We start from the raw sequence: 22749 nt of genomic DNA on the forward strand, positions 1-22749 counted from the left end.
GAAAATAAATATTATTTATTAACTTTATCAATTAAAAATATTTACTAACATTCTTTAAGGGATCGAGAACTTGAAATTTAAAACACTATAATATTATTTTTTTTTACATTTTTAAGTTTATGGATTAAACACTGTTGTAAAATTTAGAATAACAAACTAAATATTGGTATGCAATCCTTTTTAGACAATAGTGTTTGACTTATATATCTCTCTCACATGTTACATTCTTCTAATGTATTAAAAGATACGATGTCATTATTTTTAACTTTAATGTTTTTTTTTTTCATATTTACAAAGTAGTAACTATTTTTTTTGTCTATATAAAAAGTTTTAGTCCAAATACCTTCATTTGTTTTTCAGTCATTCCAAACCTCAATGATAGATCGTCGTGTTAGATGCCTACCTAAGGTGTGATAAAAAAAAATAGGTTAGAAGCTATAAACATGGAAGCAAGAAAAAAATCTCTAAAAAATATATCTACAAATCTATTAAAAATATGTATTTCACTACAGATAATAATATACAATTTACTAGTTGAGATTAAGATGATTTAAATATATATATATATATATATATATTTTTAAAGATAAAAACGTGATAAAACTTTAAATTTAAAAGATAATAATATTTGGTGATTAATTATAATTTTATTATTTCAATAAATTTAAGATTAAAACATTGACATCTTCTAAAAGAATGGAAAAATAATTTTAAAAATAAACTTTTATTCATTGTCGAAGTGGTTTTAAAAGATGAACAAAATTGAAAAAATTTGTTTTAATAAACAAAGTTGAAACCAAAAATAATTTAAATATATTTTTCATCATTACTCTCTATTTTTTGCATTTATATTCTCTGTGTATTCTTCAATTAAGACCAAATAAACTATAGAATGCAAACAAAATATAAAAAAAAATGTAAGAAGATAAAGTAAAACTCTTAATATAAAATAGATGAGAAGCATAGTGTGATCTTAAAGGAAGATACGTGAATGGAATGGAAGCTAATCCTTAATGCCACCTAAATACATGACGTTTGTGTGGACCCCTTCCTCCACTTTCTCTTAACCCAAACACTTTTTGTCTCCTTATGCCTCTTTATTATGAATCAAACATCTTTTTTTTTCCCTCTTTTGGTTTTTAATCTCTATTTAGAGTGTCACTATCCTATGAAAGAGTAACAAACCCTACAAAAGATTCACATAACCAACAACTAACCCTATTTGATTCTTCACTTCCCACTTTGAAATCTTCTTTTAATTGGATTTTCTTGTGGGTTACCTTTTTACCTTCTTTTGGGCCATCACTTGTAATGTGCCACTTCATTTCCTTCAACAAAGAAACAAATCAAATCAAATCAATCTTATAAAATAAATATAACAATAAATAAAAACAATATCCTTATTTCTAACATAATTTATCCCACTTTCTATTTTTAACTCATTTTCCAACAAATTAACTTTTAACTCCACCTATTACATCAATAAACATTTGGTTTAAAACATGGACACACAGACATAATATTATTAGTGTTTATACTGATAAAAAGAAAACCAATAACATCTTTCTTTCTACAAAGTTAATTATTAAAATTTACAGTAAATGGTCTAAATTTCTTAAACTAGAGGATAAATTAAAAATTATCAGCTAACTACTTTAAATACGAAATTAACTTTATAAATTTGATTATTATTTATAAATAATAGAAATTAAATATTACTTGATCCCATAATAAATAAGGTGAATTAAATAAATAAAAAAATTAATACTGGGCGTCCTCCTTCCTCCTCTGGCCGTGCCGTTGTGGTTTTGGCGGGAAAAGATGAAAATTTCGCCATTTTTTCCGATGTGGCGTGGTTCCATGTGTGGGAGCAGCAACAGAAGAACGAGAAAAAAAAGTAAAAATTAAGAAGAGAGAAAGAAAGAAAGAAAGAAAGAAAAATTTGATTAAATTAAAAAAAAATAAATAAAAAAGAGCAAAAAAGAAGGCTGATTTGTTGGGACGAGTGAGACTGAGAAGGGATTAATTGTTTACGTTTGTGACCGTTCTTCTATTTTTTTCTTTTTCGGGAATTCTCCATTTTTCTCTTTCTCTCTCTTATTCTCTGTCTATCATCACTCTTACTTCAACCTTCAATTTTTTTTTTCGCTCTCATTTTCCCCCAATTTTACTAGGGTTTTAATTCCACTTCTAATAAACTAATCATTAATTGTTAATCGTTAATCCTTAATCCTTAATCAATTTCCCACGACGGCATTCATTCCTCATTCATTACTTTCCTTGCGATTCAGATTCAAACGTTTTTTTTCCAGACATGGCGTTTGATCAGAATTCCGTTCCGTTGGATCTCCGGCCGTTGAATGTAGCCGCCGCGGTGGCGGAGGAGCCGATCATTTCGCCGGCTACCATCACGCCGCCGACTCCGAATTCTGTCGGCGAGCTTTTTTACCAGCCGGCGTCCTCCGCCGCCTGTACAACGTGGTGCGTCCGCCCAATTACGCATGCCAACGTGAGCCCTGCCGCGGCGTATGGGTTTAACTACAGCGGTTCCAGCTTTGGCAATCGCGTCGTGGCTGGGAATGCTATGAGTTTGGGGAAGCTTGTGGGGTGTAATGGATTGGACAAGGCCTGCAATGATGCGAATGGTTTTGGTTATGGTGTTGGCGGGGTTCGGGGCAGCAGAGTGGTCGGGAGTGGCAGCAATCAGGGTGGCAGGGGCGAGGGTGGTGGCAACAGTGATGATTCGGCGTCCGGGAGGAAGGTGAAGTTTCTCTGCAGTTTTGGTGGGAAGATATTGCCTAGGCCTAGTGATGGAATGTTGAGATATGTTGGGGGGCAAACAAGGATTATTAGTGTTACGAAGGATGTGAGTTTCAATGATTTGGTGCAGAAGATGGTTGACACTTATGGGCAGGCCGTGGTTATCAAGTATCAGCTTCCCGAGGAAGATCTTGATGCCTTGGTGTCCGTGTCGTGTCCCGATGATGTTGAGAATATGATGGAAGAGTATGATAAGTTGGTTGAGAGATCACCCGATGGTTCTGCAAAACTAAGAGTTTTTCTGTTTTCTGTTTCGGAGACCGAAGTTTCTAGTGGGGTGCAGTTGGGGGACTTGCAGGATACTGGGCAGAAATATTTCGATGCTGTGAATGGAATTGGTACGACAGAGGCAACTGGGTTTGCAGGTGGGATCAATCGGAAGGAGAGTGTTGCAAGTGCGGCCTCAACCCAGAATTCGGATTTTAGCGGGCCTGAGACTTTTGATAGTTCAATTACTGGTCAAGGGGATGTCATTGTGCCCTTCTCATCACCTAAAGAGAATGTGGCAGCAGCTTCCCCAGACTCAAGTGCTAATATGGGGATTTCAGATTCCAGTGCACCGGTTTACTCGGGTGTTTGTGCAGTTCCGGTTGCCATGCCTGTGGCTAGGGCTAGTCCAACCCCATCCCACAATACTTATTTTCAGAATGAGGTTGAGTTAGAAAGGTCTGTCCCTGTTGCTTTGCCCCAGCAGCCTTTTGGATTTCAGCAAGCTGGAATAGAAGTTCCAGCCCCTTCATCTTATTTGCAGCCTTGGGTTGATCCTAGCCAGGAGGTTATGAACCATACAGACTTTGTCCAGGTTACTTCACAGATGAGGTTCACAAACCCTCAGCTTGTAGGAACGACTGGGCCTGGCTTGATGCAACAGCAGTTTTCTGATAATACTCCCGGCTTAGCCTTCCATCATCAGGTCATCCCTGGGGTACAAATGCCTGTGGCTCCACAATCTTCTCACGCTGGTGTGAGACCGAATGTTATTCAGTCACAATCGTTCGTGCAATCACAGCAACATCTTTTGGATCAATACCATGATGATAATACATCAGGGGTAAGGATTATCCAACTTCCTGCCGAACGTAGCTACAACACTTACCAGGTTCCAGTGAATCAAGTACCATCTGTCATAGTTGGAGGCAATTATAGCTGGGTTCAGGTTCCTTCACAAGAGCGCGTTGTTATCTCTGATGGACTATTACCTCAACAACAGGTAACGACCCCTGAGAAATTCCAAAGAACCGAGGAATGTTCTCTGTGTCAGACAAAACTACCTCATGCACATTCAGATCCTGTAGTTCAGGATGAGCGTAGTAGTGGTGCAGGTCCTGTTCCTGATTCAACCCCAAGTCACTATAGCTTCCCAATGGAGGACAACATAAAAGCTCAAGCACCAAATAGGATTACGCCAGTGGTGATGTCGCCGTTGAAGGAAGGCCTTGCTGAACAAGGGGCTGGGACCAGACCCTGTGTCGTTGGCAAACTGGAACCTCCTGATGGAGTTCATCATACTGAGACCACTGGGCTTTCTCATAATATTGAGCCACAGCCAGAAGAATCTGATCATCCTGGGAATTCATTTTTCCAGGAAAAAATTGCATTCAAAGGTAGAAATCAATCTCCAAATGATGAGCTCATGGGAACAGCAGCACTGTCTTATTTAGATGATGTTGGCGACCAACACATAGTACCAGTTGAAAACTGGGTTAAACAGGATGTGCTTATTAACAAACCTATGAATAGTGATATGTCTGCAGTTGATGGAACATCTATACGAACTTCAGAGTGCACGGTTCAAGGATCTCCAAATGAATATACTGATGAACGTAGTGGGGTTGTTTCTAAATCAGATGAGATAGATAATTGGATTAGACAAGACCATCTAAAACCTATTGATGGAAGGATGGACACCTTCAAGATACACAATTCTGATGCTTATGTAAGTAATGACTACTCTTTTCTGCCAGCTGATATACCCAGTGGGAATGATAATTTAGGTTACAACACTCAGAAATCTGCAGAGGAAGAGGTCATTCTGGATAACAACTTTGGCAGGTCAAAGCTGATAGTTGATGCAAATCAAAATAAGATGGCAGGTGTGCTGCCTTGTTCTTCTATGGAAATTTCATACAGGAAAAATTCCAGGTCAGGGGAACACAATGAGGCCACACAATCCCCTGTTTGGGGCATTCCTGTCTCAAATCCTCAATCGAATATTGGAAACCCCCACACCAACGATCCAGCACTGTCTTCATCATCCCCATCTGTCAGGTTTGAAGATGTGCAGGATACTCCGAACTCACTTTTCAGCAATCAGGATCCATGGAATATACAGCATGGTACCTTCCTTCCACCTGCAAGACCTAGCAATGCTTCATTGAAGAAAGAATCCTATTCTTGTCAGGATCCCTTTCGTGAGGATCCTGGCCACTTTGGAGAACAAAGTTTAGAAGAAGCCCAGTTGGATGATAGCCTCTATCAGTCATTCAAACAAAATTTAACTTTAGAACATGGTCGATCTGCCAAAGGTCCGTAAATTGTTGAAGCCTAAAATAAGTAATTTTGTTGCTGTTAGATTGTAGGATCCCATAGCATATACTCTTCATGTTTTGGTTTCTTCATTGAAGGTTCAGCAGAAGACCAACAACTCCAAGCTGTTGCTGAAAATGTAGCAGCTTCTGTTTTGCACTCAAGAAATCCTTCAAATTCTGACTTGCATTCCAGAGATGTTTCCTGCTGTGATAACATTGAGGATGGCAGTGTTCAAAATAATCTAATGGATGTAAATTGTGGACATAAAACTCAGGTGATATTGTCTACATATTCCTCAGTGTTTGTATTATCTTTTGCCTTATAATTGCAGAAATAGAGCAAAGTATTCTGTATGCCACTTTAGAATTATTATGATATTATATTTTCTCCCTTTAGGATGTCACGAGCAAGCAACTAGAAAAGACAAATTTTGGATTTCCAGCATCAGGTTTTGGAAAATTACAGGTTGGATGTCTTTCTCATGATCCCCTTTATGATTTTATGTTGTCAGCGCAGCAGAGCTAACACCTTGTTGGTGGAACTTTACTAGGTTATAAAGAACTGTGATCTTGAAGAACAGAAAGAACTCGGTTCTGGTACATTTGGGACCGTCTATCATGGAAAATGGAGGGGCACTGATGTTGCAATCAAGCGCATTACTGATAGGTGTTTTGCGGGAAAACCTTCAGAGCAGGAGCGCATGGTTTGTGTCTCATTAATTGTTTTGTTTTCCATGACCTAAGAATTAACTTACAATGATTCTCGGTTTATGCATCAAACAGAGAAATGACTTCTGGAGTGAGGCAATCAAGCTTGCTGACTTGCACCATCCAAATGTGGTAGCTTTCTACGGTGTTGTGCTTGATGGTCCAGGGGGTTCTGTGGCAACAGTTACTGAATATATGGTTAACGGTTCTTTAAGAAACGCATTGCAGAAGAGTGAGAGGTAATTTCTGCATATATTCATGGGCATGTTCCTTGTATATGCTCATTTTTGTTAGTTACTTTGCATTGCCCTGATTAATATGTTTCCCTATTGATAAATGCTTGATGCTGTTGTTATCATATTAGGAATCCTGACAAGCGCAAGCGACTTTTGATTGCAATGGACGTGGCCTTTGGCATGGAGTACCTACATGGAAAAAATATTGTACACTTTGACTTGAAAAGTGACAACTTGCTTGTTAATCTCCGAGATCCACACCGCCCAATATGCAAGGTTTAAATGCTTGATACTGATGTTGTCATATCAAGAATCTTGTTCCATTGCATCTTATTGTGGGGGTAGATATGCTTTCAGTATTTTGTATGAGATATCCTAGATTGCACATTTTCTTTCATATATGTTTAGGATTTAGGTTCTTATTAATTTATAACCTATCCGCCATTAAAGTCTTTGGAATATACTGAAGTGGCTTACCTTGATGGATCCGGATGAGATAGAATGATCAGTTTGCTGCTTTAGTCCGATTTAAGGAATTTGACCCATCAAAAGTACTAAAATATTGTTTGTGATATTTTATATTGACTTTGTCTAAGATCTAGATATATCTGTTAACCAGGCATAGGTACTAATTGGCTGTGCTGAAAGTTTAATCTGGCATCATGTGAGTATGAACCACCGATACTTTAATTTGCATTTGATGCCAATACTCTTTGGATACTTCAACCATAAATATTAGCCAAGTATCCAGGACTTTAAATCAAGTTATGAATATCCAATACCCATATGAGATATAGAAGTGTGCAATATATAGAAACAAGTAAAAATGGTCCCTTGATGAACCACAGATAGAAATCATTCCTTTGTATGAATGACATTGATACTATTCTATCAAGCCGATTACTTAAAATTTTTATTTTGTTTTTACTGATGTCCAGAAGTATGTTCATGATTTGAATTTCAGAATTCCAATTATATATTATGTTTTACGATTTTTTACAGTATGTGGATATGTACCTTACACATGTCATATTTTATATATTGTTTGAATAAATTATATTTGTTGTATAGACTAAGTTTTGAACGAGTGCATCACAGATGGCATAAGTGAAACTTAATATGCAAAAGGTGAAAGTCATACATTAGTTAGAAATCTATAGCACTATTTTTGGAGGGAAATCAGTTATTGCAGATTTGCACTCCAGTCTCTGGATGGGTATCATAAACACAAAACAGAGAATAATGGGTATTCCTTTGAAGACGAGTCATTAACTTGCAGATGCTGATGCACACCTCACTTAAAACTAAGGACTTTGACCTATGAATTTGTAGGACTGGCTTTTCACATAAGATTATCCATTGCGTACTAGTTGGCATTACTTTGCCACTCGTTGGAAAAAAGATGTTTTACCATTGAAAGTCATGGCTCCTTGGTTCTGCTGTAATTTCTCCGATTGATATTTACGACGATCTTATGTTTGATGATTCTGTTCTCTTGGTAGTTTCTGTGTTCGGATAATTTTATCATCTTGGAGGATGATGAATAAATTATGTTTATATCATAAGACAATAGAATATTTATGTGTTGAATTAGTATTTAAAATGCTACAGTTTGTGATTTTTCTGAAAGTAACCTAACTTGCTCATCTTCATACTCATGGCTTACCTCTACCTTAGTCACGGTCTCTTTGGGGACTATCTTAATTGCAGTCTCGGGAGTGCTGATTTAGTTCCATATTGATCAGAAATATGACTTAAATAGATCTTATAAAACTTGAGCAGTCTTCACCTTTTAAATAGGTTTTGTGAGTGGAATTAGGTCCGAAAACCAAATTTTAAGAATTTTATTTTGTGTTTTGCCCCAAAAAGCAAGAGGGTTTTTGTTCTCTTAGTTTTGAAACTCAGCGTATATTGTCAGGATTTAATCATGGGAAACAATCTATTAAATCTAGATACGTTATCTGAGAGCTCAAATATACAAAACATGACTACTCTGTCAAACTACCGATCCATCAACAAAATAATGCCAAAAGGTCCTGTACGAGCTGTCCCATCAATTTGCATTGGATCAGAACACCCATTCTCTTAATGATTTAGAATTTGCTCCTAGCTCCATTTTTGCAAGATCTAGTACCGTCATCTTCTCTCCTTAATTTTTTGTTAACCGATTTTCATATTCAATGCTTGCTTTCTTGGTCAAAACAGCTCTACTTGTAGCATGGTGCAATTGATTGATTGATCCTTCATTAGTTAGTTTATTTTTACACTTTTACATGTGATATCAGGTTGGAGACTTGGGTCTGTCCAAAGTAAAATGTCAGACACTGATATCTGGTGGGGTGAGAGGAACTCTGCCGTGGATGGCTCCGGAACTGCTGAACGGAAGCAGCAGCCTTGTTTCAGAGAAGGTTTATGCTTTAACTTAAATCAATTTGAATGGTTGATGTGTTTTGATACCTTCATAGTTTCTCACCCTCTCTAAATGAAAGGCTTGTGTTTTGATATTTGGCGTTTTAGGTTGACGTATTTTCATTTGGCATTGTGATGTGGGAACTCTTGACTGGGGAGGAGCCATATGCTGACTTGCACTATGGTGCTATTATTGGTAACTTTCCTGTTGAATCCAATTTTGTGATTTAATTACGAAGGTTTGAGTTAAATTGACCGGTTGCACATGTGGTTGCTAAAAAAAATTCAGGTGGTATAGTGAGCAACACTTTGCGTCCTCCTGTTCCAGAATCTTGTGATCCAGAATGGACATTGTTGATGGAGAGGTGCTGGTCATCAGAACCATCAGAGAGACCAACCTTCACTGAGATTGCCAATGAATTGCGTTCTATAGCGGCCAAGATCTCTCCCAAAGGACAAAACCAACAGCTGCAACACTCTCCATTGCACACTCAACTCCACAAATGATTTTTCCTTAATTTTGTGTTTTTCATCCAATTGCATATTATAGGAGAAGGAATGATGCGTTATTGGTTCAGACAGATATAGTTACCTCCGAGGTTGTCAATAAGTGTAGTTTTTTTAGTTTTACTGCATATTTTCTATTACTTCCAACCCTCAACACGAAACGTGTCATTTGAGTGTGAGAAAACAAAAGGAGAAGAGAAAAATTGTCAATATTTTGATATTGCTTGTTAAAATTGTAAAAAGTTGTACCTGTATTGTTTAAATCGCGTGCATTCCTTGAATTTTCATTATGAATATCGCGTGTGGAAGGTGTGTTTTATGTTTGTCAAAGTCGTGTCTACTTTTTGCGATAATTGAGCATGGCCCCGTGTGGATAACTCAAATTTTAAATATTAATTACCATCACTTCACTTCAAGGCATCAATGAGTATTGTTAGCATCTTCAAAGGCTTATTTTTAGTATTATTTTATTTTAACTAAACTTCATCATCTCACGTTTCCTTTTTAAATTTTGTTTTAACGACAAAATTTTATAAAACTATTTTTTATTTTTTTATTTATATTTTAATTTGTCACTACTTAAAAAATATAATTAAATTTTTTCATTTTTAAGGTGTCATAAAATCACATCGTCATATTTTTATACCTCAATCATACACTAACATGCTATAAACTCCATGGAATAGGAAGATATTTGCTTGGAAACTTCCAAATTCAAAGTTCAAATGTGTCTCCTAATTTTTCTTTGACTTTTCCTCCTTTATCTCTCTTGTCCTATAAATCTTTCCTCAATTTTTAAAGCCGTCACAACCAGAAGCCTCACACACGAAAACATGACATCTCACGAGGCAAGGCCATTGGTGATGGAAATGGAACGTGAGGAAGATTTCGATGAAGGCAGCAACAGTGGGTGTGGGTGTGGATGTTTCAGAGGTTTTGACTTAAAGAAATGGTGGCGAGAAAGTGATGAAGAGGATAAAGGGCTACTTGATGAGCAAAGGGGTGAGAGAGAGTCATGGGTGGTGGAGAAGCTGAGGAAGGCAAAGGAGGCCTCAGAAGTGATTGCTGGTCCCAAGTGGAAAACTTTCATAAGAAAGATAAGTGGGTATGGGAAGAAGATGAAGCAGCAAAGAAACAGGTTCCAGTATGATGAACAAAGCTATAATCTCAACTTCAACAGTGGGGCTCAGAGTGAAGATGAAGCCATGCCTTACAGCTTCTCAGCCAGGTTTGCTGCTCCAGGGCGTCGCCAAAATGAATCATGATACGTGCATCAATGTTCTTCTTTTCTTAAACATCTATTAATTCTTGTTGCCTAAACTTGTTTACATGATTCTGATCTTAATTAGTCTTGTAATTATCATTCATTGAGTGAAGATGGTATCGTTCTTTTTCCACCACTTTCAGTAAAATTCCGATTTTAATTCCTCTTGCTAAACTTTGCTGAATGGCAAAATATGAAAAGAAAAGTAGTTGAAGAGGGTACCCACCAAAAATAAAGTTTGTGGGCAAAGTTTAGTTTGAACAATATCCTCTTTCTTAAGATAGAGATGGAAGAAAAGAATTTGGATTGTTCACGCAAAGCATAGTTTTTTGAGGATGAAAAAAAAGTAAGATTTGAAGTTGTAGACATATGGGGATTCCACTCCAAAAGTAAACGCGTTGGATTGAGCAATACTTTTCCTTTTGGTTTATATATGTATGCCAAATCCTTTTCTTGTAGGAACCCAATTGGAAGTTCTCCCCTCTCTTGCAACTTCCATGCTTCTCTATTTAACCCTATAATAAGCCTTTCATTTTTATTTATACTATTGAAAACACAGACCTCATTAACACAGTGTTATAACTTTTTAAATTATATAAAAAATCTGAATAATTATTAAATATTATAATTAAAAAAGTATGAAAAATAAATTCTTTAAAATCTATTTTGAAGTTATCTTATTTACTTTGTCTTTTGGAAGAGATATTAAAAAAGAGTTGATCAATGGAATAGTTGTAGAAAAATCAGTTACCTTATTTATAAATTAAAGGTAATTTCAAAAAATAATTATGTACAATGAAGAAATCTCATAATATATTGCTATAGATGATAAATTTACACTATGCACCGTTTGAATGGATACAAACACTACGCATATGAATTTTTTGTAAGTTTCACAAATAAAATAGTAAAACTTCTTAGTAAAGCTCTCATAAAATTTGTTTAATACTAGATATTTTGAACCGAATAACAGAGAAGCAGAAAAATATATATGTATCAGCATGCTACCCATTAAATGGAAAAGATTAATTGTGTGTGCATCAATATCAGATATCAAGCGGCAGCAGCCTCATATACAACAATAACAGGGCTAATTTTCTGTAACAAATACTATTTCTAAACAGTGATTAATTTTATGACCCTTTAGTTCCAGAGTCCATCAATTCAGGTTCACGCTAACCGTAAGATCTAAGAATCCCACGACCATGCATAAAAGAAGAAGAATACCAAAATATGCCACCATTCACATGAAGCTCTGATTACTGCTTTCTCCTGCACTGCTACCAACCAAAAATAGCAATCAGATGTAGCCATAAAAGATTAGAAAAATTTCTAGCTATCCTATTTTTCTTCATACATAATTTATTTTTTAAGTTTTTATTAATGCAATTATCCCTATCCACATAAAATGCTACTTATTAGTTACTTCTTCCCATGATATATTTTGAACATCCATGCTGATATTAGAGGTGTACATTTGAGTGAACTTGACTTGCTCAACTTCAACATGACAGGTTGAGAAAAAAACCAGTCAAATAAGTTGCTTCATTTGGTGAGCTATATATAACCTGGCTTGACTCACTGTGAATCGATAAGTATTTTTTTTTTAAATTGTAAAAATAAATAAATAAATAAAATAAAAACCACAGTTAACAAATCTAAAGTACTGTAAACCATTACCGACGACCATCTTAATAACCTTTCTTTTAAAAGATTATTAAATGGTTTAAAAGACTTAAAGAAAAGGTTAAGTTAATTCTCTCAATCCAACTTAAACCCAATATGAGAAGCGGGTTAGGTACACTGACTCAAGAAAAAGCGAGTCTAAATTTCATTAATCTGACCCATTGATGAGCCAAGTTGGCTTATGGATCACAATCATATTAAAGATTTAGACAATACCTGATACTTATAGTGTTAAATAAATTAATTGATTAATCAACTAAAAGTGAATCCTTATTTCATGAATCTAATCCATTGATGAACCAAGTTGGTTTATGCATGGATCACGACTCATTTTTAAATTGAAGACATGTCTCATGCATGAATATTGTGTGAAATAAACAAATCAATATATAAAGCTACAAGACAAAATTGAGTTAATGATGATGTGATACCACTTTTTAAGAATATTCAAAAATGTATTTTAATTAATGATGTGATACCACTTTTTAACATTCAATAATATCGCTAACACAGTTGAATTCAATAAATGAGCCGTCACGATAAAAAGAAAAGTTTTACTTTACAGACTTACAGTATAAATGAATAAATTACAGGAATTGAAACATTATAATCCATAAAATAAAACACAGCATGAGGTTGGGTTTTCAAACTTAACGACAACAATATATATGTCATTAGGAAGACAGAACCTAGAGTTAACCTACCTCTTGCGCTTGCTTTTGGTGTTGCTAGAGGATGAGGGGTTATTAGTATGCCAGTTCCTTTTCCTTTGATTTATGAACCAATTATTTATCTGCTTTAATTGCAACCCTGTTTCCTGCACCAATCTGGCCTTGTCTTCCTCCTAAAAATACAGACTCCGTCATGCTCACAAAAAAAAAAAAATAAAAAAATATATATATATATATATATATGTATTATTACACTTCTTATTTTAGTATAATATACGATTCACATGTAAGTCCAAACTTACAGTGGGGTATGGCCATTTAGAATGTGCTTGCCACCAAGCTTTCAAAAGAGATGTGGTATCCCCTGGAAGCTTCCCTGCTCGTCTCTTTCGTAGAATTTCTTCTCTTATGTCCACAATCTTCTCCTTGTAACCCTGATACACAAACAAACTGTGTGTTCACAATGCGAAGCCAAATACTTGTCTCATCTTCTCACAATTAAAAGTAACACGTGAGACAAAAATAAACTGGTACTTTTTAATTGTATGTCACTTATAAGGGAGTAAAACAAGATAATAAGGCGATTTTAAGTAGTGTTTAACATCGTTTGGCTCCTTTTTTTTTCACAAAAAATGTGCCAAACACTATGTCTAAAAAAATCTTCGAAGAAAACTAATATGGTTTAATTTTTTTAATACTTTCATTAAGGGTGATTAAAGTTCCCACATTTTCGTAATCCCCATAGATAAAACAAGATTTAGATTTTTTTTAAAAAAATTATCATGTTGTTAAAGTTATAAGGGAAGATCAAATTCATCAATATTAAAATATAAAAGCTTTGATAATGTTACATCAATAGAAAACATAATCCAAAAACATATTTTCTCAACTAAAAATAGCCGACACTTTATTTTTTTTCCAATCCCCTCTATTCAGTCGTCTTCTATATCTTTTTAAGGTAAAAAAGATACTTCAACTTTAAACCAGATCTTATATCCCAAAAACATTTGAAGCCAAACATAATTAGTGTTAAAAATATGGGTAGGTTGGAATACTTTTAACAGTTACCTGTTTCAATTCATGCTTCAGTTCATGCCTCACTCTTTCCATCAAGGATCTTTCAGTCTCAGTAGGGACAAGAGGACCAAAGCCAAGGGTTTCGCCGCCGTCGAAGGTGCCTTCATATAGGTTGCCATTGCTCTCTGCCTGATCATCTTCATCGTCTGACATTGTTGCACCCGTACCTTCTCCAGGAGAAACACCTGCATCCTCATCCATTAAATTTATCCTTGTTGTACATGTGAAGCATGAGACATGCAATAGTCATCACGTCGATTTTAGAACTAATCAAAAGACGCAAAATATATACACAATGGTGGTAAAGATATATTGTCTTCATGGCTTTACACAAGAATTTAAAAAAGTATTAGATACTTTTAGCTTTTAAGAGAATCTGAGCTCATTATTAAACTATTTATATTTTAATCTCGCTCTATTATTGCTTTCTGATTCTATTCAGTGAATACTACTATTAACTTTTCCAAACTCTTTTGAAACGGATGGAGTACTTCCTTTAAGAATAATAGTTGCATGTACCATTTATGTAGCCAATCACATTATTAGGTGCAAAAATTACTAAACTGTGATATAAACTATTACTAATAAGTAATGTGTCGTCAATTCATTTAATATAACTTGGATGCACCATTTTGAGAATCTCTCCTTCCATTACATTGATTGAAAGGCCCTTATGAAGAAGAATTAAAGTTACGTGTGCCCGGTTGGTTGTGTCTTGTCTCTTTCCTCCTTCGATCTCTTAATAATTAAAAATTAACATGTGGTTAAAAATATTCTCTTCTCTTCTTTTCTCACTCTTATTTATTAGTTCTTTCCACCATTATTTGTTTTAATTGAGTGACAAAGAAAATACACGAAGAAGACCGGTGATTTAATTCATGCGAAGAAGCTGTGGGGTTATTAATAAACTCTATTTTAGAGCACACAGTTATGGTAAAAAATGTGCATATTGTTTGAAAAAAAGTAGAAAACGGGCTTTATCGATTCTCAATCAATGTTTTGCATGTTAAATTGGAGACGGGAAGGGAAAATAAACTCAACAACAGTATTCATATGCTTCCACATTAAAAGTTTAATATCTTTTTTTATCTGATTATCTTTTATATGATTTATTTCACCATGTATATGGCAGTATCTATTATGTCTTGACATACTCAAAATAAATCCAATCTCTTCAAATAAAAAAGACAGGGACAAATAAAGCAATCATGAAAATACTATTTTTAAATCATAATGTATTAACAAAAGACTAGGGTAAACTTACCATTACAGCAGTCATATTTGTAGATCTCTTACTAAAATTTTATGTGGTTTCAAATTCAACACCAGCAAATAAGAACATTTTTATTCTTCTTTCCATTTCATTAATTTAACTTCTATTGAATAATACAATCAAAGATTACAATACTTTTTCACCAAAAGAAAATATTTTTTTCTCTCACGTTTAGTTAATGAACAAAATTAATTTTATTTGACTTACATTTTTTAAACTATGACTAAAATAAAAGGTTAATATACAATTTATTTTTATATTTAATATTTTTGTATATAGTAATACTTTTTAACACTTTATCTTATGTAAAGACTTTTTAAAGTCTAATATTTATAAAATTAAAAGTTAAATTCAATGAAAGTTTATGAAAGAAGAAAAAAAATATCATCCACAGTGCCACTAGTCCCACTTTCATGAGTGGGAGGAATGAGAACATTTTATTTTGTCAAATTATTATTCCTTTAGTTTTTCCTTTTCCCAAAGATTAATATGCTATTTCTTTTATCAAGTTTTGTATTTTTTTTCTCCATTCATTTTACCCACTCATTTTTCCTTCACTGTCATCAATTATTCAAGCAGCCCCTCCACTCTGAGATCTGAGTAAGGACAGCCTCAACCTTTGGTTCTTCGTCATTTCTCCATCACTCTTCTATTCTACAACAAAATACTTAACTCCACCTTTCAACTGTTAATTTTAACTTCTTAATATTTGGGCACTTTTATATCTTTAATGTTTGAGAAGATATGTGGACATGAGAGTTGGATGTGGATATCTTTTATATTGTTATAAAGTAATATCTCCTAATAATTAACTGTGACAGGTCATTATTTAAAAAAAAAAATGGTATTCTTTTCTATAATATGATAATATCCTACTATTACTCTAAAAAAATCTGAATTTGTTGATTGAGTTTTCAGCTGCAATGTATATGAGATCAATCATTCATTCATTATGAGTTAATTCATAATAATTTTTAATGTATTAAATTTACAATTTTTTATTTTTAAAATTTTAAATTCTTTTTCTTTTCTTACTTTAAATATTAAAGTGATAAATTATTTATTCATACTTTTGAATTATTAATTATTCTAAAAAAAAATCGGTTTAATTCATATGTACCTAGTATATATACATATGTAGTTTTACTTAATATTATTTTGTACTTTAAAATTCCTAATTAAAAATTAAAGAATAGTAAGATCTCTCATGTCATTCAGCCCAAATATAATTAAACTCATATTCAATTTAACGTGATACCTTGAAATAATAACAAATTATTCTAAAAATTAACTAAAATAAAATTGTTTTTAAATAAGTTCAATGAAGTGTGTAAGTACACCAAGTATTATCTAGCTCAACTTTTGTAAATATGCATTTACTTTTTTTCTTTAATATCATCTTCTTCTCATTCTCTTGTTATTTTTTTCATGTTTTTTCTATTTAAATCTTACCTGAGTTTTGTTTTTATTATCTCTCTCCTTCCAGCTTACATTTTTTTTTTCAATGAATGCAGTGAAAGTTTCGGAGGAGGGGCAGTGTGTGGTCTGCAATCAGTTCTTTTAATTTTCTTTTTCATCAATTAATTAATTAATTAATTTTCTCTCTCCTTGTTTTTGTTTAGGAAGAGAATAATAATGAGTACAAAAGACAGGGTAACATCTAGGGAGCAAGGAAAGATGCTGAAAATTTACCTGTCAAGCTTTGCAGAGACTGCTCCAGATCCCAACAAGCCATCACTGCCTCCATGGCATGAACACGGACATGCTGTTGCAGTTGTTCTTTAAATGCACAGAGCAAAAGAACATAATGGGTCTGCAACAAAACAAATACCAGCAAAACTCAAAAAAGGAGCTCCAGATAATTTACAACTAAGAAAAGACTACAAGAACCGCAAAGGATAATAAATATTAAATAGTTCAGATAAACCCGCAGCATTGTTATTAATTAGAATGATTAACATTTCCATCATATAAACATAGTGTACTACATATTTTGCATCACTCCAATCATTGTATGTAAAGTAAATATCAAGTCAGAATCAAAGTTGAAAATCACCAACTTAAGTATAGTTGATTCTACCACACACTACCGGACAAACACTACGTTCAGTTGATACGTACAGAATCACCAAACTCCGTATTCCCTCATTATTGTACTTGGCGAAGCCAGAAACGTACATTAATGAGGAAGTAAAGGTTGAGAAAACTTGATGAGAGCTTCAACTTTGGCTCAGAACATATTCCATAAGAATTCAAGAACTGAACCATCAAAGTTTAGCAAAAAGGGGAAAGGAAAAAAAAAAAAGAGTATGTGAACAAGTGGGAAGATCATGACAGCATTAACAGAAAAGATTCCATAAAGCACTCCTAAAGGTCATTGTAGGAAGCAGCAGCACGAGAACCCTCAAGCCGAGCCACTCCATGACAAATCAGATTCACCAAATAATGCCTCGTACCACCATCCATCCAAAATCAAACTTCTAAAACCATCATTCCCAATATCTTCATCATCATCATTCTTATTATTCGTTTTCTGATTTCTGCTTATGGGTTAGCTTGTCCACAAAACCTTAACATGAAAATTTATGATTTAACAAAACCAGCATGACCATAATAAAAAAAATTATTCCCTAAATCAGAAAGATAAGAAATAATTAAATCCACTCAGACCATACATGATTTAATGTTCTTTTCAGAATTAATAAAGTTAAATACATAGAAGTTAAGTTAATTGAGACTATGGAATCGGAAATTTATTACCTAATGATTTATTCAAGTGAGGAATTCAATGAAATTAAGATTCTTAGAAGTAGAAGTACTCCTGGAGAGTGGGTTAAAGAGGTGCGACAAGAAAACACACAGAATTGAAGTACAAAGAAAACAAAAGGTAGGTTTGTTAATTTAAGAAGGAGAAAGAAAAGAGATAAACAAACAAGCACAAACCATGAACTGATCAAGCTCCTTCTCATCGACCACCCCGTTATTCGCGAGTGCAGAGTACTTTTCCACCACGCGCTGCGACTGCTGAAGCTGCGCGTCGATCCTGGGAAGCTGGTCGACCGGCGTGGCAATCCTGAGGCACGACACGTGCGCTGATAGCAGTTGATCGTAGAGAGGGTGCCCAAGAATGTCCGCTTTGTATTCCCTTAAATCCTCCGATTCGCAATTGCTTTCGCCCCGGTTCCGATCCGCGCTTTTCTCGGCCGCGCTGTCGAGGAAATTCTGCTGCCGCTGCTGCGCCGCGTTCACGTTGTTGAGCCATGTCGCCGGGAGCCTCTGCTGCATGTCTCTTCCCTCGCTCAGCTCTTGCTCCTCCGTGAAACGCTGGAACGCTATTTCGTGCTGGAGATGGTCGTGGAAAGCCATAGTTAACCGAATCTGCGCCGCTGTTTTTTTTTCTTCTCGCTACATTTCAGTGGTTTGGTGGCTTTGTCTGTCGATCGAAGTGAGGGAGAAAGAGAAACGGCGGGTTTGGAAGGAGAAGGGTTGGTTGTGTTGTTTGGTGTTGTTGTTGAAGGTGGTGAGTGAGAAGTGCGGTGAAGAAGAAAGGGTGAGAGAGAAGGGGAAGAAGGAAGAAGAAGTTTGGAAAAGCACTTTTTATGGAAAGACTTTTGGAAAGGTCGACGCACATATCGAGGATTGGGGAAGATCCAACGGTGGGATTAACAATAACGTGGAGAGATTTGTGGATAATACTCATTGGAGCTTTCATGTAATAATAAAGACAAAGATGGATAAAAAATTGATCACTGGTCGATGTGGGAGGCAGCTACATGACATTTCTTTAGTATTAAATTGCACCTATCAAAATAATGTCCTCACTCTACTTTTTTTAAAAATTAATTAACACAGTATCAACAGGGTACTCACTCACTCTGTTTGCCAAGTAAATTATCTTTCCCAAATTAGTTTATGCATTTCCTTTTTCTGAGAACGTTTGGGGTTAACGAAGGGTATTTTTAATGGTAAAGAAAAGGAGATTTTGTTCATTTAAGATGAAAGAGAGAGGTAATGATTTGATAAAGAGTACAATACTTAATTCAAATCAATTTCATTGGATAAAGTCCGTGACAGTCCCTTTGTTAGAGCAAGGGTTATTGAATTGATCACATAACAGTTGATATTTCCTAGTTCAAAACCAAAAGCTATATACCACCTTAATCCTATTGAAATTGTCAGAAAGGACCAAGTTGTAGTTGAATTAGACCCTGACAAAGAAGCTCTACTTTTACTGTTATTTGAAGAACAAGTTGGAACTGATGGAGTCAACAACAGACCAAACAATAGAATCTCTTAGAGGTAAATATCTAAAGGTTAGTTATTTGTGATCCATTATTTGTATTTGGTGCATTGACTAGAAAAAAGATTAGCCCTATTATAGGAATAATTTTGATATTGCAGCATTTTCCTTTTGAATAAAGTGTGAAGTTTAAAAATGAATGAGGTTTGGGAAAAGTTTTGATGGGTGGAAGTGACAAGGTGCTTTTCCAGTTTCCATCCATGCTAATGATCTCTTGAATCGAAAAGCAGTGAGAAGCTGAGGAAAAAAAAAAGAGACTGCGTTTGTTTATGTTTTAATTTTGATGTGGAATGGGTCGGTGTCAGGGGTCCCAGAGGGTGCGGTAGTGGCAGTGTGCATGAGGCCCACACCGGGCAGAGTGGACATTGGCGTTCCTGAACTTGGGCTAGCCACTACCCAACCCGACAGCGACCTCAGCACCCACGACTGACACGCGTCACGCCCAGGATTCATGGACCACTCAACTATTACCTGTGTGTTCCAAGATTTGGGAGTGCGAAATAAAGTGGGAGTGAATCAGGTTCGTACACATGCCCTATTTTAACCATGCATCCTGTGGACCCCGCAAGCATGGTCATTGCCACTGGTGCATGCATCCATGTTATCATTACTTCATCACCCATTCAAACAACACCATTTCTTTCTTTTTACCTATTCATTCTCATTTTTAAAAAACAAAACATCTATTTTTTTTCTCTCACCTACATCAAATTTTTTTCCATCTTCTTCTGCTTTTAATTGTTTGTTTTGCTCTTGACATGATATAAAAATGAAAAAAATGTGACTGTTACAATGCAGTGGTCATGCTGCCGAACTGAGAATACAAAAACTTTAACATTTACGAATTCTCAGTACTTCTTGAAACTAGACAAATAGCTAGAAACTACATAATCACGTCAAATTGCATGAGTGAAACAGTTAATAAGAGAATGAGGAAACAATATATTATATAATTAATTATACTTATTTATTATAATATAAATATGAATTGATTAATAATATTGAAATTTTTGTTTATTTTTTTATTTCTTTCTGCACATTTATTCATTTATAAAAATAAGCCCTTTTAACCAAAGAGACCATGAATGATCAAGAAACTGACCAGCCTTAAATTCCACTGTTCCATTAAAGGCAGTGTCTCTTCATTTCCTCATCATCTTCGGTTTCATTTCATTCCCTGATCCATCTACTGCATAATCAAAAGGAAGTATTTGCACTAATTGATAAGGCAATGGTGTTTGGATGATCAGAAAAGTAATTTTGATATATATAGAAGGCACTCCAAAGGTAAAGAAAATGTAAAAAGGGACAACTAAAAATTGAGTGAAATTCGTTGTGCCCTTTCGTTCATTTCTTGGTCTTTTGAAATAAAAATCCAATTTTGCAAATATTATAATTCTTAGAAGAAAAAAAATGAGCAGTGAAATGTAATTTTGAAAGGATAGGTATAATTTATAGATAAGGGTGAATTGGAGAAAGTGATGGATTGGGTTGGAGTGGGGCAAGGTGGTGGTGAAAGGTACTGAGATTGTTGTTGTAGGGATGGAGCACATTCAATTGACTTTTGAATTTTGGACTCAGCTAATTTAGTAAGAGCAAACAGTTAAGACTCAATTTTTTGGTAAATCCAATAACTCTATTGCACAACTTTTGAAAAGAGCTTGAACTTGATGATTAGCATGAGTAGAGAGATGAAAATGTAACTCTAAAACCCTTTCTAATAAAAGTGGGTCAATCAACAAAGTAGTGAGCCTAAAGTATCCCCACGCATGAAAAAGTTAGTCATGTGGAGGCAAGATTGGAAAGAAATTTGATAAAAATGAAAAAAAAAGACATAAACTTAAAGAACCAATGAAGAGGTTTAGGGTTTAGTGTTGTCGTGACGATGAAGTGAATGTTTGCAACAACATGCTGACACATTGATGCAAGGTTTTGTGGTTAGTAGTTATGAGAGGTAAAGGGAAAGAAATGAGTTGGTTGGGAAAGGTTTTCCACTAGAGAGTCTTGTTCAGATCCCAATCAAAGGTGAACTGAGGTGATCAAATTTAACCCTTGAACCTTTATTAATCTTCTTAGTCAATCTCTAACATTCATGGTATCAAATTCAAATGAGTTCTTTGTTAACATATATCATAAAACAAATATATATATATATATATAAATTTCTTATTTCATTTTTTTATATTTTTTTTTCTTAAAAAAACTTATAGATGCTTATTCAAATAAATCTTTTACATCTAAATTACATGAATAAATAGGCATTATTTTTTTTTTCTTTCCATGGGTTTTTTTCATCTTGCCACGTGTTAGGAAAAAGTTTAACTTCTATGAATTTTGTTAAACAACTAAATATGAACTGATAAAAAAAAACTAAGTATAAACATTGTTATGATTGATATATAAGATGATAGTATAAAGTTCGAAAAATAAATTATATAAAACAAAAGTGTTTCATCTAATAAATAATATAATAATGTACAGTTTTATCTTACATCTTATAGGAATTTGACATAGACGTGGATTTAAGCTAACCTTGTACATGTTTTTATGAATGTTTGTTACTTTCGTTTGTCAAAAAGATTTGTTTAAGCACAAGTCACATCAATGATTTATTAGATTAAGAGTTAAAATTATTATTTTTTTCAACAACTCCTTAATGTTGGCATTGTCAACTATGAAAACACTAGATGCTTTGTATGGCTATGCTCTTTAGACAAAATCAAGCAAAGACACACTCTTCAAGAAGAGATAAGGACATCCAGCCACTAGGATGTTAAGTAAAGAAGAAAACAACAATTAATGTTGCTTTAAGTGCATATAATATTGCATAAAGTGCATTTAATGCAACCTTCACAATTAATCTCATCAGATGACAGACGATCAGAAACTCATTTATAACTGTTACGTTCTTCAATGCCTATTTAAAGTCATTCACCAAAAAGAACTAAAACAAGAGACTGTGTTGCATAGTGCTGAAATTTTGTCTAGATGTTTTGTGCCTCAAAAAGAATTATAAAATATTGTTTATGTTCACTCAGCAAACTAGAAGACAAAGCATAATCTTGTATCTGTTAAAAGTTGAAAGACGTTATCACTCTTTAGTGAGCAACCCTTTGATTTGTGATCACTTATATAATTTACCTATCTTAACCAGTAGTGGCTGTTTGAAAAATAATACTCAATTTTTACTTAGGAGTTCAAAGAATACTTAATTTTAGCCATGGGTGGTTGGGTTAAAAAAATACTCAGTTTTAGCTAGGAGTAACATCC

At 34.4% G+C, this 22749-nt stretch overlaps 3 protein-coding genes across 3 annotated transcripts; 2 read left to right on the forward strand and 1 right to left on the reverse strand.

The window, feature by feature from the left end:
• Positions 1-1864: 1864 nt before the first annotated feature.
• On the forward strand, positions 1865-9502 carry LOC137807628 (RAF-like serine/threonine-protein kinase PRAF). The gene is made up of 9 exons (XM_068608352.1): positions 1865-5345; positions 5445-5623; positions 5746-5814; positions 5900-6052; positions 6132-6295; positions 6421-6568; positions 8578-8700; positions 8810-8897; positions 8991-9502. The coding sequence occupies exons 1-9, from the start codon at positions 2315-2317 to the stop codon at positions 9206-9208; spliced, it is 4173 nt and encodes a 1390-aa protein (XP_068464453.1). The 5' UTR covers positions 1865-2314; the 3' UTR covers positions 9209-9502.
• Positions 9503-9933: 431 nt separating this feature from the next.
• Positions 9934-10605, forward strand: LOC137807629 (uncharacterized). Its single transcript, XM_068608354.1, has one exon. It carries the CDS (start codon positions 10042-10044, stop codon positions 10471-10473), a length of 432 nt encoding a protein of 143 aa, XP_068464455.1. The 5' UTR covers positions 9934-10041; the 3' UTR covers positions 10474-10605.
• An 855-nt stretch (positions 10606-11460) lies between these two features.
• On the reverse strand, positions 11461-18870 carry LOC137807630 (homeobox protein knotted-1-like LET12). The gene is made up of 6 exons (XM_068608355.1): positions 18123-18870; positions 16872-16992; positions 13898-14091; positions 13132-13263; positions 12863-13002; positions 11461-11749 (listed from the first exon to the last, which is right to left on the reverse strand). The coding sequence occupies exons 1-6, from the start codon at positions 18543-18545 to the stop codon at positions 11716-11718; spliced, it is 1044 nt and encodes a 347-aa protein (XP_068464456.1). The 5' UTR covers positions 18546-18870; the 3' UTR covers positions 11461-11715.
• Between the last annotated feature and the right edge of the window lie 3879 nt (positions 18871-22749).

The sequence above is a fragment of the Phaseolus vulgaris genome, chromosome 3 (assembly GCF_000499845.2).
Source record: "Phaseolus vulgaris cultivar G19833 chromosome 3, P. vulgaris v2.0, whole genome shotgun sequence".
Classification (NCBI taxonomy): Eukaryota; Viridiplantae; Streptophyta; class Magnoliopsida; order Fabales; family Fabaceae; genus Phaseolus; species Phaseolus vulgaris.